The sequence below is a fragment of the Durio zibethinus genome, chromosome 5, assembly GCF_047325235.1.
Source record: "Durio zibethinus cultivar Kanyao isolate XHJ-2024 chromosome 5, ASM4732523v1, whole genome shotgun sequence".
Lineage (NCBI taxonomy): Eukaryota > Viridiplantae > Streptophyta > Magnoliopsida > Malvales > Malvaceae > Durio > Durio zibethinus.
The window spans coordinates 31,363,099-31,378,515 of NC_143166.1; the positions used below are offsets into that span (position 1 = coordinate 31,363,099).

Sequence of the window (15,417 nt, forward strand, 5' to 3'; positions counted from 1 at the left end):
GATAAAATAAAATTTTTTTTTACCACTTGACTCATGATGGTCCCCTTTCTTAGAAGCTAATAGAATTTGGGCAGCTTCAAACTGCAAGTGTATTTATACTAGTTTAATAAAATTATTATTACTAGTTATTTCTTCTGATGATCAAATTTAATTATAATCACTGAGTTGTCTTTATATATGTATATATATATATATATATATAATGATTGATCATGTGCATAGCTAACGAGTATCACTTTATAGGAAATATAAATTTACGTATTATTTAGTGGTTGTTTTCGCTTTGTTTCTAGACGAACTTAATTATAGATTTGGACTTTGATTATCTTGTCTATTTGCAAGGATTTGTGTTTGGGTTCAAAGAAAAATTCATGTTTGAAGGTTATAATTGAAAAAAATTTTATGTGTAATAATTTTTTTAATAAAATAAGTAGTAAAATAAATAAAAAAATAAGAATAAATTAAAAGCTTAAAAGAAGTTAGTGACAAAAAAACGGATGCAATAACATTTGAGTGCGTTGATACCTTCATATACGATTGTTGTTTTCATCACGCAATGGATAAATATCCATGCGAATATGCTCCCTTTTTTAAAGGAGAAAAAAAGCATTGTTAACAGCGTCGACGGGGCTTTTTCCTTTTTTTTTAACACATGATGCATTTGCCCTATCCCAATTTTATCACTTATAACTATAATTAATTAATTATAATTAATATTATATAAAATTTACATTTTTAAATGATTAATATTTATATAATTTTTTCTTATAATTAATTAATTGTAAAATTATTGTAAAAATTTACAAATAAATTGCTTTCAAAATTCAAATTATACATTGTGACATAAATTTTCCATTTGGATGAAATTGTGACATGATGTTTTGCCCGTGTTCTACGTACGTAAGCCTATCAGAAAAATAAAGTCCTTGGATGAAATTTTAAAATTTTCATAAATTAATTAAAATATTATTATATATTTTTTAAGATATATTTAAAATGATTAATGAATAAAAATATATAATAATATTTTAACTCTACTTCATTTGCAATTAACAAATTTTTGTTAGTAAATAAAAAATTTTACCACACATTAATGAATTATTATCCAAATTGACTATCTTTTTTTTTTTTTTCCTTCTTTTACTTTTTTACTATTAAGAATACTTGGTGTAAGGGGTTAGTTTTGCTTCTAGTTATCTTTACGCGCATTGGACGCGGAACTTTGGCCGTAATTTCCAATTTTCCATCACCATTCCCACATGTTGCCCTTGCAGTTAAATCTCACCTTAAAGGACACGCGTCCGCGTCTCTAATAATATATGGTAAATGGTTCGGATTTCCTTTTGAAAATCCACTATATAAAAATACGCAACTGCGTTCCTTGTTTCCGAGGAGCCTTCTCTCTCATAAGTTTTTGTCGCAGGAAAGGAAAACAAAAAAAGAAACTCTTCTTACTGAAACTATCAGCAAAATACGCAAGAAACAATGAGTTATTACAATCAGCAACAGCCACCCGTTGGTGTTCCTCCTCCTCAAGGTCAACCCCTGAATTTTCACTTGATTTTATTATCTGGGTTTCTTTTTCTTGTTTGGTTTTCTATAAGATTTTGATTATATGTCTCTGTTTGCCTTTGTTGCTTTACAATTGAATAGATCTGATTGTTTTTGTGATTTAATGATAGGTTATCCACCGGAAGGATATCCCAAGGATGCTTATCCGCCACCGGGATATCCCCCACAAGGATATCCTCAGAGTTATCCTCCTCAGGGATACCCTCCTCCCTACGCCCCTCAATATGCTCAGCCTCCCCCTCCTCAGCAAAAGCAGAGTTCTGGTTGCTTAGAAGGCTGGTAAGTCCCCTCTCTTTTTCTCTCATTCTATACGTATACGCATACATGCACAGTACATCTACCGTATATTTGGTATGTCAGATCTAGTATAATACGAATAAATCACTGAGCGCGTGGTTTCCCGGGGTGGAAAACATCGTGTTCTTTACAACAACCGTCACGATTTCTGATAAAAACGGTGTTGGTTTTCGCATGATCTGTTCGGTAGCTAATTGGTCAAAATCCCGAAAACACCCCGCATACCTGCTTCCATTTCCGGATGGGGGTGTTTTGGTTATTTCAGTTCTTTTGCAATCAGCTTTTCGGTTTTCTAGATAAGGGTGTTTTGGTCATAATATTTATGGCTTTTTCCTAATATCTCAAGGGAATTTAAAACAAATTTTCGATAATTTAAAGGTTGGGATAATTTTATAATGAAAATCAATCAAATCCTTTGCTGTCATTTGACGTTGCATTTGGCTAGTTAGCTCAAACGAATCACCGTATAAGGGAGAGAAAGCTTGGATATGGATAGTAATCCAATCAATTGTTGTTGATACGATATGTTAAAAAATTATATTTATCATTTATGCAATATAAATATTAATATAATTTTTTATTCTCAAATTGTATTTTCTTTTATAAAAAAATCATTAAATCTATAGGACAAATTGGAAATTGTCATGTGTGAGGTTGAGTTCATTGACCAAGTTATTTATTAATTTTTGGTGGTTTTAATTCTTCTTTTTTCATTGCATGTGCAGTTTGGCCGCTTTGTGCTGTTGCTGCCTTCTGGATGCCTGCTTTTGACGAGCCACCTTTGCCAGACTTGTTGCATTGAAGTTGAATCAAACGGCATAGTCAAACTCTAAATCCTCATTCTAATTTGAAACGTTTCTCATCGCCGCCTGTCTGGTCTTTACGTGTTTTCTCTCGCTCTCGTTTGTTTATTTTCTTTAATAATTGAACCTTTACTTGTCGTTTAGTAGTAACACTACTTGTATTTTATTTTATTTTGATTTTGAGCTTTCATGATTCTTTTTCATTGTTGGCTTAAAAGGAATGTTGCTTCTGCTTGTGTAACGAAAAACAAATTGGAAAAAATAAGAGCTGAAAATTACTCTTTTTTTTTTTTTGGTATCTTTAATTATTATTATTATATTCATTTTTTCCAAAAAAATTACTAATTTTAGAATTTATTGTAAATTTTATACATGGGAATGATGATGACGAATATATTAAAAGTAATGAATAAAAAACTAATGGAAGATTGTTCAATCCATCTGATCAAATTTAAGAATTAGTTTAAAAAATTCTCATTTTCTCCAAATTGGGTTGTCCCTCGAGTAATGATTTTCATTTTCATTCCTATCTATGGTAGAAAAGTTTGACTCGAATTCAACTTGTTCAACGAATTATATATCTACATTTTTGTAGTCCATCAATAATTTTTAATTTCTTTCCTATCCATTATTGACAAATAAAACTATATAAAAGAACATTGAAATTCCATCCGTTTAGTTTTCAAAAAAAATTATAAGAAGCAAATTATAATTTTTTTTATTAGGAAGGTGAAAATTTCAAATCCAACAAAGTCGGCTCTCGGACACGTGTCTGTCACAATTTCAGTCAGGGATCTCAGTGTACTCCACACGTGACACGAGAGTAACAGTACGCTTATTTATAAACAAATTAAACAAAAAAAAAAAACCCTAACAATTTTTTGCGCCAGTAAATTACAGCGTCCCGTTCAACCTCCGTATAATCTCCTGTAGCATAGCATCTCCACATTACAAAAATTGAATTTACTTCTTCCTTCAATTTCCTGTCTTTCAGCACATCTGGTAATTTCTTTTTCTTTTATGTTAATCTGTGTTTTCCTTTGTTAATTTTTCATTATATTTTCAATATCCTTATATAATTTTGCATAAATTGCCTATTTTTCCATCTGCTATTGTTAATCTTTAGAAATGCAATCGATGGTTGAAATTAGGGTTTGTTTTTGGGTTTGTCAATCGACGAGGAAGGAATTTCTCTATTGAAACGGTTTAATGTTATCATGATGGTCCTTTTTTGAAATAAGGTATTATTGATTAGTTGTGCATGTTATTCTTGATTAGGAATTAGCTTAATATATTTAATTGTAACAACTATTGATGGTAATTGTTTCAATATTGATTTTGTGGGAGAACAATGCTTGAAGTCTCATTTCTTTGATTTTATCTGCTAATATGGAGCGAAATGGGCTTTGCAGCATTGTAAGTTTGAAGCTTTTCCTCTGTATTTCTTTAAATGGGTGCTCCTAAGCAGAAATGGACACCTGAAGAGGAGGCAGCATTAAAAGCTGGAGTCATCAAACATGGTGCTGGAAAATGGCGAACGATATTAAAAGACCCAGAATTCAGTGGTGTCTTGTATCTGCGTTCCAACGTAGATCTCAAGGTTTGTTCGTTTTCTCTCTCGTGTAAAATGGTTCTGATAGAGAGGCCCCTTTTTAATCCTTGACTCAGATGAAATTTGCTTATGGTTTTGTACCGGCCAATTCATTTTTTTGTATCCTGGGGTAGGATAAATGGAGAAATATGAGTGTGATGGCAAATGGATGGGGTTCTCGGGACAAGGCTAGGTTAGCTGTGAAGAGGACATCTAGCATTCCAAAACAGGAGGAGAGTGCTATGGCCCTTAGTGTTGTTGCAAGTGATGAAGAAATTGTGGATGTTAAGCCTATGGCAACTTCCAGCGCTACTGTGCAGATACCAACTTCTACAAAGAGATCCATTGTCAGGTTAGACGTCTTTCTTATTTTGGTTGATATTTTCATCTTGTATGATTTCACTGCTGATGTTTTCTTTTCATTGTTATAGGTTAGATAGCCTCATTATTGAAGCGATTACAAGCTTGAAGGAGCCTGGTGGTTCAAATAAGACAACCATTGCTGCATATATAGAGGTAGTGTTTTATATGCAGTATTCATAGTTTATAATTCAGTTTTCTTTTTCATATTCCTTTGAAAAGATTGTGTTAGAGACCCGTAGTAACATTGAAAAGAGGAGTAAACCTGATTCATAGATATAACAAGTTTAACATGGCATAGAGTAGCTGATATCTCGCAAGTAATTTTTAATAGTTTGAGGCTTATAAGAGACCTTTTTAATTTCTTCTTTAATTGCTAGTGCTGTTCTTGCCCAGCAATGGCAAAGAAGAGAAGAAGAAATAGCTGTGAGGAAAGGCTTTTGTGCTTGTGTCAACCAAATGTTTCCTTGTGTATGTTATTTTTATAATTTGAATTTGAAGGCAATTGAATTTAAATAACAATGTGACCAATTCTGCATGTCAGTCTGCTGTCCCTCTCTCTTTGTTTTGGGCATTGTTTGGCTTTTTTATTTTCACCAAGAAACGCTGCCATTCTGCATTAACACCAGAAATTTGATAACACTTGACTTGCCAAAATCATAATTTCATCAATTTAATTTGCTTACTTGGACTTGAAATGATATGATGTTCCATCTCATAATTTGGTAATGGTAGCATCCATGTTGTATCATGCATGACAACAATGGAAATAATTTTCTATCAATTGTTGGTCTTTCTGTTGTGGCTTCATACTTGCTGTGTTTCCAGCAATATAAGCTCTCTTAGATTTTGTTAGCATGATTTGCTGACTTTGTCATTTTTCTTATTCTGTAGGAGCAATATTGGGCACCGCTTGATTTTAAGAGGCTCTTGTCAGCAAAGTTGAAGTATCTAACAGCGTGTGGTAGACTGATTAAGGTAATTTATATGCTGCATGATAAATATTTGATGCTACTTTTTTACAAGTCGTGAAGTTTGTCATCTGAGAAATTAGTAGATATATCTGGTTTCATGAAATATATGATTTGCCTGTATTTTGGTGCTAGTGGTTTATTCTGTGTTATAATTTTTTAAAACAGTTTCAGATTTTTGGAAGAGTTTTAAGTCATACATAATTAAAGGCTTGCAATTGATCTTAACTTTTAAGAACTGTCATACTTATTTGTGTTTGTGGCAGCATTAAAAGGTTTCTGCAACAAGTTAAGTGATTAATTTTAATTGAGAAGTTATTACAGTGAATGTACTGATTGCACTCCGCTCTGTCACACACACGAGCACACAATTGGATTAAAAAATCTGGGAAGAATTCTTTTCTTTGCATCTTGACCTTATTAATACCAACTTACAAAGTTTGGCCTATTTTTTACCAGTTTCTAGAACATTGATGTCTGGTTAGATAATGGGTATCTTCTTCCTCTTTTTTTTCTGATACAAGGTTCAATACTTCAATTTCATCCCATGCTTTTACTTGCAGGTCAAACGCAGGTATAGGATTGCACCTGCTCTATCATTTTCAGAGAGAAGGAGGAATCACTTTATGCCATTTTCAGAGGGAAGGCAAAGGGTTTCTCCTCGATTTGATAGGGATGATTTCAATATCCTCACAAAATCTCAGATTGATTTAGAGTTAGCCAGGATTAGGACTATGACGCCCCAAGAGGCTGCTGCAGCTGCTGCTCGAGCAGTTGCAGAAGCAGAAGCTGCAATTGCAGAAGCTGAAGAAGCAGCAAGAGAGGCAGAGGTTGCAGAAGCTGATGCAGAGGCAGCACAAGCTTTTGCAGAAGCAGCGTTGAAGACTCTAAAAGGAAGAAACAATCAGAAAGTGGTAAATGGTTGTGATGTCTTTTAAATATTTATTTTGCATATGCGCACATGCAGTGATAAAAAGAGTTGAGTTCAGAAGACTTTAGGGTGGGATATTCGCAAGTATCTGATGGATGGATATTATATGTTATGATGGCATGTGAGAATAATAAAGTGAGTGCAAGTTGATTGATCTTACATTCCACACCAACATGCATTAATGTTGATTTTATACATAAGAAACCTGTACACGGCATGTCTGGGATTGGTCATCGATTGTCCTGCCCCCTAAATTTTTGTTGATTTCTACTCATTTAGCTTATGACTTCATATGATATTGTTTGTGTATACATACAGATGGTTTGAGCTTGATTTGACAAAATGAGCAAGGTGTTATGAAGCATGACATTTTGTAGCGGGCGTCCGGTTATCATCCCTGTTTGTAAATATGGTTAAGGCCTTTTTGGGTGCATGATGTATGGGATTCTTCCTTACCAGCAGATCCTCTGGGAACAGTAGATGTAGATTCCATTAACAACCTTTCTTGCTAATGGTTTCAAATGCAGGGATTCTTCCTCATTTTGTTTCTTGTTCTCTTTTATGGGGGAATATTCTGTATTGCAGTTGATATTTATTCATTTTCAAAGCCTCTGCTATTGGCTTTCTTCCGGTAAAACATAGAAATTGGAATGTATATAGGGATAGCAACTGTGTGTTTCCATCTGAGATATCTGTTGTAGTTCTTTGGGTAGAAATGAATCTAGTGCCGCATCTTAAGTGGTTTGTTCTGGTAATAGATTTTGGGGATTGCTGGTTAGTGTTGAATGCGTTATGAGTTTATTCATGTAATCACCGAGGAAATTGTATTAGATTTCAAAGCAATGTAATGTTGGTGAGGGACTTTCAGGTCGAGCTGGAACACAAAAGTGGTGCATAATTTCTCTTGGGCTTTCAAGATCGAAAGTTGCAGTCTATTTACGCTTTTTCCAAAGTGTACTATCTTTCGACATTTATTATTGGGATTTATTTATAATCCCTGTAATTTGTGTTTTTCACTATCTTGGGTGGCCTTTTGTTAATTGAATTTTTTTTTTGTGAATATATATTAAAATATATTTTAAAATTATTATATTATGATTGTGATTTGGAAATAAATATAATTTTATAAATAATAACATTAAAAAGTACCTAAAAATAAAATTAAAAACCATAAAATAAAATTCTTTTCATTTCCACTAGGGTAAATTTGTTAGTGATTACTAGGGATGGGAATTCAACCCGACCTTGCCGGGTTCCGACTCGATCCGACCTTATGAGGTCGGATTTTTTTTTGAATTTCGGGTCGGGTAATGTTAGGAAATAATCGGAGTCGGGTCGGTGTCGGGTTTTAGGCATACCCGATCCTACCCGACCCGATATTATTTAAAAAAATATTTTTTAATTAATTTTTTAATTATTTATTTATATATATATTTATATAATAATATTTTTAAATATTTATATTTAAAAAATAATATTTTTATTAATTTCGAGTCGGGTCGGATCGGGTACGGATTATATAATATCGGGTTCGGGTATAAAAAAATAAAAAAATTTCGGGTCAGATCAAGGATCGGATTATTGATGATAAAATCGGGTCGGGTTCGGGGCGAGCTATGCCAACCCTACCGAGTGGGTATCCCTTGCCGTGAGGTAAAAAGCAGGAAAAAACCGAAAAAGAAAGGACAGGGAGGGAGAGCTGTTTGGCAAGGGACGGCTCTCTCTTTATTCTTGCTTTCATCCTTTTCTAATGTGGTTCAATTCTTCAATCCCTAAGAAAACCGGCAATCTTCAACTGTCCTCCTCCATTTCCTATTAAATCAGAGGAAGATGGAGACGAGCTTAAACGACGACGAATCATTACTTGCTCGCATCCAACAGTTAGAACATGGTAAACCTTTCTTTTAATCCTAACTCCTCTGTAAATTCCATCGATTTTCCTTTTCCGTTTCGCTTTAAATTTCACCTTGTCTCTGAAAAGGGTTTAATACAATTTTTTTCACCCCAATAAAATTTTAAAAAACAAGATTTTGGTTTGTAGAGCGTGACGAATTGCGTAAAGACATTGAACAATTGTGTATACAACAAGCTGGACCAAGATATCTTGCTGTGGCTACTCGAATGCATTTTCAAAGGTATAATTCTTTTCCATATCCCATCGCAAGATTCCTTCTTTTTATTTTTTTTTTTTTTTTGGGGGGGGGGGGTTAGTTTATTGAGAAATTAATCCCCTATTAGGCCTGCTGGATTGGAGCAGGAGATTGAGAACTTGAAAAAGAAATTAGCTGGTTGCACTTGCACCCGGGATAACCAAAATCTTCAAGACGAGCTTTCCGAAGCTTATCGAGTTAAAGTAATTTTTTTTTCAGTTCTCAGTTTTCTTATTTGTTTAGCCCCTTTTATGAGCTTATATGATTGCTTTGTTGTTTACAGACTCAGCTGGCAGACCTAAACCGTGAGGAGGTTGCAAAGGTGTATTCTTAGTTTTCCTCTTCGCGTGCACACCTCATTTGTGGAATTATTGTCACATTAGGAATATTCTTTAGCAAACTGAAATGAAGTGTTTCATGTGTTTTAGTGAATGATGAAATTTGGATTTATTTTTCATTTGTCTCACTAATTTGTTTTGGCTTCTTTATCCAGAAGATGGAAGCTGAGAAGCTGGTTACGTTTTTCCAAGGCTGTGTGGCGGCTGCTTTTGCTGAACGGGATCATTCAATAATGGAGGTTGTTCCCATAATTGGTTTGAGCTAGTTCATTTATGACTTTCCTCTTTTTATACTTGTATACTGTATTATAAATGTTTTCTGCATCTACATATAATAAGGTTTCAAGATTCCACATGGCTGGTAACAGGCTGAGAAGGCTAAGGAAAAGGAGGAGCTCATGGCTCAGAAATTTAATGAGTTTCAAACAAGGTAATCTTATATCTTTCTAGGTATCATTTGCTTCTGGGTTTGGGGGGGATTTGCTGCCACTATTGTTTTTTTCAGTTTCATGGATAATTATGGTCTTTTGGAAGGAAAAAGTTGGAGTGTTAAGAATATATATATATATATATATATATATATATATATATATGAACTGTAAAGTTATTTTATCTAAAATTTAAATTTTAGATATGATCCAAATTGATTTGGATAATCATTGAAAATTTGTGATACAGGTTGGAAGAGCTCACATCATATTGTCTTGAACAGAGCAGACGTAATGATGCACTGCAAATTGATCTTACAAAACAAAAAGAGGAAAATGAAACTTCAAAGAAGGTAAAAGGCAGAAATATTCATTTTCTCATAATGAGCTGATTTCTTAACTAAGAGCTGTATTGTCTTGAATTAATACAATTGTAAATGTTCATAGTGATTTTGTAGGTATTGCTACCAAATACGGTTGAGAGCCTACTTTACATCCTGCGTTCATGCTGTCCGGAAGATATTATTTAAGTCAATTAGATTAGATTACATAGTGATTTACTTTATTTTGAATCTTGAGAATTGTTTCATTTTTTTGAAATACATCAAATGCTTATATTTTCTTTGTATGGATTGAAAATTATTTTTCTACATTTTTCTCCTTTTAAGACCCATCTTAGCAAAAAAAAAAAAAAGGACAAGAAAAATAGAAGAAGAATACTAATAAGAATTAAGAAACAGTGCCTCCTGGATTGGTGCCATATGGACCTTGTCATTTTTGGTCTAGGATTATTATTGCATTACTAGTTATTCAATGTACCTTGTAGCCTTTTTCTTCAAATGAGAACTGAATTGCTTTATTTCAGGGTTTCGCTGTCTTTTACATTATCTTCATTCGCTGTTTTCTGGAAAATTCTTCTTCTTTTTTTTTTTTTTTTTAAGTTTATAAGAGCATAAACATTTTCTTAGCTTTTCTAAATTTGGAACAGATTATCAGCAAGTTTTATGAGATCAGGCAACAAGCTATTGGAGAATTAGAGGATGCCAGTTGGGATGATAAATGTACGTGTCTCTTATGTGATCCTGCAGAAATGTGGAGTTTCAAAGATTCTTCCACCACTAAATACATTGTGAGTTCCAATAAAACCTAAAATTTCCTCTATTCCTTGATTATTCATACCACTCTTTTATTAGGTTTTGCAGTGACCTTGTAGTAAATCAATTAAATTAACATTATAGAATTTGTCTCTTAGTACTTTTTATTATTTTAATTTAGTATTTCCTTGTCAGTTTGGACTATAACTGCTATGGACAAAGGTGCCTAAATGATTTGTTGTACTTCAAAATGAAACATTAGAATCCCATATATCAGCTTTGTTTTGTTTTCTCATGTTTATGTTGTTAAAATAAATCAATTGAATTCTAGATCCAATGTGCATGTTCTACAAGCTGCTTTAGTTTGTATCATGTTGGTTAAACTTTTTCTTGGTTGGCAAGACTAATAGGGTGACAGGCTTTGAAAAATATTCAGATCTGTCTTATAAAAATTTGAATTTTCATTAAATTGAATTTTGTTTCCTATATGCAACTTGAATAACTTTTCCTCAGACAGAGTTCAGTGGAAGAAGAGCTGAAAAGAGCAAGAAGCTCTGTCAATGATCTTCAGAACAAATTGCGAGTGGTATGAATTTGTTTGAGGATCATGCTTGCTTTACTTGTTTCACTCACTGCATTTCTCGTATTGTAAAAATCAATTGTTGTGGCATATAGGGTTTGGAGATTGAAAATCATTTAAAGAAGAAAGTTCTTGAATTGGAAAGAAAGAAAGTATGTTACAGTTTTTATTTTTTCTTTTTAATTTCTTTTCTATGTTTCAATCCTTGACCTTTTGAATTATATGCAGATCACTTCAGACAAAAAGATTTTTAACAGGGTCACAGAATTACTCCATTGCCATTCTCAGCACAGAATTCAAATTATGAATTTACTTGATATGGAAAGATCACATATTAGAAGATACGTTAATTTAGTTGAAGAAAAATTTAGGCAATTTGATTTGAGAGGGCGAAATGTGCGGAGTGATCTCAAACCAGATGAATATGAGCATGCAGATGTACATATTAGTACTGATGCTGAAGCTGAGTTGGTATCCAAGGTTTGTTACTTAGAGATTATGTGGCACACCTGCTTGTTTGCTCTCTTTCTTGTTCTCGCATTTATGTCAAAATCTAGTGCTATCTTTTTTCAGGAAACTGCTTTGAATAATAGTAGTTTTATTTAAAGAAATATCTTGGGTTGCTTAAATCCTTCTGTTCTAGCTGAGTTATAGAAAGCTGAATAGAATGATATTTTGTTTTAGATAGTTTTTATTTTGTGTGTTCATTTTTTACTATCAGCTCTGTTGTCTTTCAATGTTAAACTTTTCTTTTACTAATGTTATTAAAAAAAAGTTACATCAACCTGTTATGTTCAAATCCATCTTATTTAACTTTGACAACTTTTGGCTGATTAAAATCATTCATATTAGTATTCACGGTAGGGACGCATGTAGATGTCAGGAAGATGGTTGTAGTTATTATTTTACTGTTCTTGTACCATGTAGTTTCAAGCTGTAATTTTTATTTATATCCATCATATTTTGTAGAGGGATATGCTGGATTTAAATATTGCCGAGAAAAAGGTGATATGTCAGAAGCCCTTGCACGGGCATTGCAAGAAAAGGTTTTAGATGTTTCTTCTGTCCTGTTATGGTCTGGTTTGTGGTAATTTTTACATTTTGTTTTCTCAGCCTTCAAATCTTCTTTCAGGTGGCGGCACTGCTGCTTTTATCACAACAGGAAGAAAGACATTTACTGGAGAGAAACGTTAATGCAACTCTTCAGAAAAAAATAGACGAGCTTCAGAGAAATTTGCTTCAAGTAACTTTCTTGGTTTAACTTCAGATGGAGCTGCATTTTATTTTCCATAGTTTTTCTTGATGTACATAAATGAATGATCGTATCTTACCTGAACTAACATTACTATGTGTCCATGCTTAGAGGCCTTAGACTGCACATTAGAATTTTGGGGTCTACTTTACTAAGTCAAAGAAACCTTTATTCCTTTTTTTTTTTTTTTTTTAAACTTGATAAGTTTCAAGAGACACTATGACTTGAAGGATTTTGTTACTATTCCTTGTTGTACGGGAAGAACAAGCCTCCTCCTTTGGTCTTCAGCATTGATGTGTTGTTTGATTTACTATTATTTATAGTATATATTTCGTCCTTGGTTGTTGAATGATTTCTATCCTTAGTTGCATTATACCCTTTTCATCAAAATGGACTTCTAAGAATTTGTTGGATGACTCAGGTTACAAATGAAAAGGTGAAGGCTCTCTTGGAGTTGGCACAGTTAAAGCGGAAATATCAGTTATTGCAAGAGTAAGATTTCTTTTCTGTTTCATGCTATTATTTTATTATACATTTTTATGTTCTTGTGAGTAGCTCCAAGTTGGAAAGTTATTTTATGGGGCTGCCCTTATTGTGAATGAAAGAATGATTTAGATAAGGAATGGATTTGCTATGTTTTTTACCGATACAAAATATTGTTTCCAAAGGATTCAGGAATGTGGCCAAATTCCTCTTGTAGTTGTCCTTGTTTAATCATATATCTGGATATCTTAACTTTTCACCCTCTTGTTCATTATCTCTGTTTTCTTGGTTTCTTGCATTGTGTGCATCCATGCTTGAGCAATATTTTTCTTGCTTATGGTAACTAAATTGTGTATACGACTAACTAGAAGGTGACACCTGTCACAGGAAAATCAGTAATGATATGAAACAAGGGAATGTTTTGGCTGAAGTCACAGACAGAAGAATTGTTGATTATGAAAGGGATGGAAGGCTAAGAAATCTGCTAAAGAAAACATATCTGAGACGTTGGGTTGGTGCACTAGATGCCAGGGGAAATGAAGCTGAAGCTCAGCAAAATAGCACGGATTTTGCTAGGTATCCAGAAAAAATGTTGATTTTTTGAATTACATGGCATGTAATACTTGACTGGAAATAGATGGTTCTTATGCATGCAAATAGCAAAGTGATGTCTGTTGTTCTGTATGCCAACCTTTCAGTAGTTAATGGATACCTATGTGGATTATGTTATAACTATGCCTTTTACAGAATGAGGATTGAAAATGCTTCACTGAAGGAGAGCATGGAAAGTGTGGACCACCTGACTTCTACACTTCACAGATTGCGTCTTTCACTTCTTAAGGTAATCTTCTGGTGTTCCATCTTGTGTGCAAAACAATCTCAAGAGCACGTGGAGTTCACTGTTTTTTTGCTTCGGAATTAGGTGGGGTATTATGTTCTAGAATATTATAGATGGTCGACTTGGAATGGTTATTCATGCAAAATTTTGTTGAGGTTTATTGAGTTTAAGATAAAGGAAAAAAAAATGATTACCGGTGTTAATATTTATTCTTACTATTATGTTCTTTCATATGGAATTTCTTACGTAAATTGACCATTTGAAGCTAAGTTGGGTTAGACTATTAGTAGTATCTTTCTTATTTATTGTTTGAATCAAATGACAAATGACGAAGTTGTAATCTGTTTTGTGGGTAACAGAGTCTGTTCCTTCTGAAGTTACTGATACTAATGCGTCAGAAGCTCTTGATGAGATCATTACTGAAGCAAAACTTGTGAAGACTGCCCTTGGCAGCTCACTGCCAGTTAGTTGGTCAGCCGAGGGAGTTGGTGAATCAATTGGAGAAAGTATGGAAAGTGAGCCAGGTGATATGTTTGAGGATTCCAATTGCGAGAAAATAGATTCAGTTTCTGCTGCAGGGTTTGAGATTGTGGATCTGCTGATACTTGCTGCTCAGATATTGAAGGAAAGAACCAGACCTTGTTCTTGCTGATTTTTATTCCAGTCTTGTGATACCAAGCTGTCCGTATAGTAAATGGGTAAATCAGGAGAGCTACCCTTTTTGTCGCAGCAGGGAGGTAAGAAAAGCAAAATTTTTGTTTCCTGGGGGAGAATGCCTGACATCTGTGCAGCTGAGGATGGGATGAATTCCATGACTGGTCAGCAGCCAGCCAGTAATCTTTTTTATTATAGCTACTACAATGTAAAATGGGGTTGTCAACAGATAATGAGGAGTGAGCGGTATCTCCCCAGAGAAAACTATACATCTGTCTGTGATTAATCTGTTCAGAAGCTGAATTTACAAATGCGTTTACAATTTACTTTCAAAATATCAAAGGTTCGCTGCCACTCCAATTCTCCACTAAACAGGGCGTTTCCTTTTACAACCAACAAAATTTTTGGCTCCATCAATGGATAGAATTAAACTTAATTTACACGTAGTTCAAAACTGCGAACATATCGTCCGATCTCATTTTCCTCATTTAATTATTCTACAGTTAAAATACTATTAACATTTACATTACCTTTTCTTTGTTATTTTATCTTATGAATATCTATTTTAGAGTCCAAGACGGGGTAATAATACTCATTTTGCGTAATTTTTTTTACAAAGGAAATCAGAAATTAAAAAAAAAAATACATATATTAAAATTTGAATTCACTTGAACAATCTAAGCTCTCGGACTCATCATAAACCTTTTTCATTTATGCAAAAATAAGGATTTTATTAATAAACTGTTTTCAGAATCAAAGAGGCTATGAGTACTATAGCAAATGAAAAAAGGGTAGATTTAATGAGTTAATTATAATTCGGTATTTGAATTTTGAGAAAATATATAAATTGATATATAAAGAAATAAAATATATAATTCACACCTCAAATTTGTAAAGTGTATAAGTTACACCATAAATTTTTAAATTATGTACTTATATTGATCCTAACCCTAATTTTATTAATCATATAGCTCATATATAATACGTTTGATAAATATTATCAAATTATGTGCTTATCAAATATATTATCAACATATTTTTAATATAAATTAAAATATATTTTTACCTAAACTAT

The 15,417-nt window shown here is 33.2% G+C and overlaps 2 protein-coding genes and 1 pseudogene across 5 annotated transcripts; all 3 read left to right on the forward strand.

The window, feature by feature from the left end:
• Positions 1–1,350: 1,350 nt before the first annotated feature.
• LOC111282496 (protein CYSTEINE-RICH TRANSMEMBRANE MODULE 13-like) lies at positions 1,351–2,956 on the forward strand. Its single transcript, XM_022870608.2, has 3 exons — positions 1,351–1,537; positions 1,683–1,851; positions 2,595–2,956. The coding sequence occupies exons 1-3, from the start codon at positions 1,486–1,488 to the stop codon at positions 2,638–2,640; spliced, it is 267 nt and encodes an 88-aa protein (XP_022726343.1). The 5' UTR covers positions 1,351–1,485; the 3' UTR covers positions 2,641–2,956.
• Positions 2,957–3,099: 143 nt separating this feature from the next.
• Positions 3,100–7,544, forward strand: LOC111282494 (telomere repeat-binding factor 1-like). Of its 3 annotated transcripts, none has more exons than XR_002689244.2 (7): positions 3,100–3,674; positions 4,085–4,272; positions 4,398–4,615; positions 4,695–4,779; positions 5,518–5,601; positions 6,158–6,660; positions 6,844–7,544. XR_002689244.2 is itself a non-coding variant. In XM_022870607.2 (7 exons), the coding sequence occupies exons 2-7, from the start codon at positions 4,123–4,125 to the stop codon at positions 6,850–6,852; spliced, it is 897 nt and encodes a 298-aa protein (XP_022726342.2). In that variant the 5' UTR covers positions 3,100–3,674; positions 4,085–4,122; the 3' UTR covers positions 6,853–7,544. The 3 variants fall into 3 exon arrangements, 2 of the variants coding, with proteins under 2 accessions (XP_022726342.2, XP_022726340.2); XM_022870607.2 differs by having other exon boundaries at positions 6,158–6,508; XM_022870605.2 differs by having other exon boundaries at positions 6,158–6,508; positions 7,394–7,544.
• A 615-nt stretch (positions 7,545–8,159) lies between these two features.
• On the forward strand, positions 8,160–14,679 carry LOC111282493 (uncharacterized; annotated as a pseudogene). Its single transcript, XR_016342318.1, has 17 exons — positions 8,160–8,416; positions 8,567–8,660; positions 8,764–8,878; positions 8,959–8,997; positions 9,169–9,252; positions 9,382–9,443; positions 9,692–9,794; positions 10,430–10,570; positions 11,053–11,121; positions 11,211–11,267; positions 11,344–11,595; positions 12,085–12,161; positions 12,248–12,358; positions 12,789–12,859; positions 13,238–13,426; positions 13,598–13,691; positions 14,048–14,679. The product of XR_016342318.1 is annotated as an uncharacterized LOC111282493 (transcript).
• The last annotated feature ends 738 nt before the right edge of the window (positions 14,680–15,417 follow it).

What these genes read in the sequence shown, in the direction of transcription:
- LOC111282494 (XM_022870605.2), top strand. Translation starts at nt 4,123, where the DNA reads ATGGGTGCTCCTAAGCAGAAATGGACACCTGAAGAGGAGGCAGCATTA. An exon ending in ACAAAGAGATCCATTGTCAG is followed by an intron (nt 4,616 to 4,694) that starts GTTAGACGTCTT and finishes TCATTGTTATAG; the next exon opens with GTTAGATAGCCTCATTATTG. An exon ending in GAAGAAACAATCAGAAAGTG is followed by an intron (nt 6,509 to 7,393) that starts GTAAATGGTTGT and finishes AGGGACTTTCAG; the next exon opens with GTCGAGCTGGAACACAAAAG.
- LOC111282496 (XM_022870608.2), top strand. Translation starts at nt 1,486, where the DNA reads ATGAGTTATTACAATCAGCAACAGCCACCCGTTGGTGTTCCTCCTCCT. An exon ending in TGGTGTTCCTCCTCCTCAAG is followed by an intron (nt 1,538 to 1,682) that starts GTCAACCCCTGA and finishes ATTTAATGATAG; the next exon opens with GTTATCCACCGGAAGGATAT. An exon ending in TCTGGTTGCTTAGAAGGCTG is followed by an intron (nt 1,852 to 2,594) that starts GTAAGTCCCCTC and finishes TTGCATGTGCAG; the next exon opens with TTTGGCCGCTTTGTGCTGTT.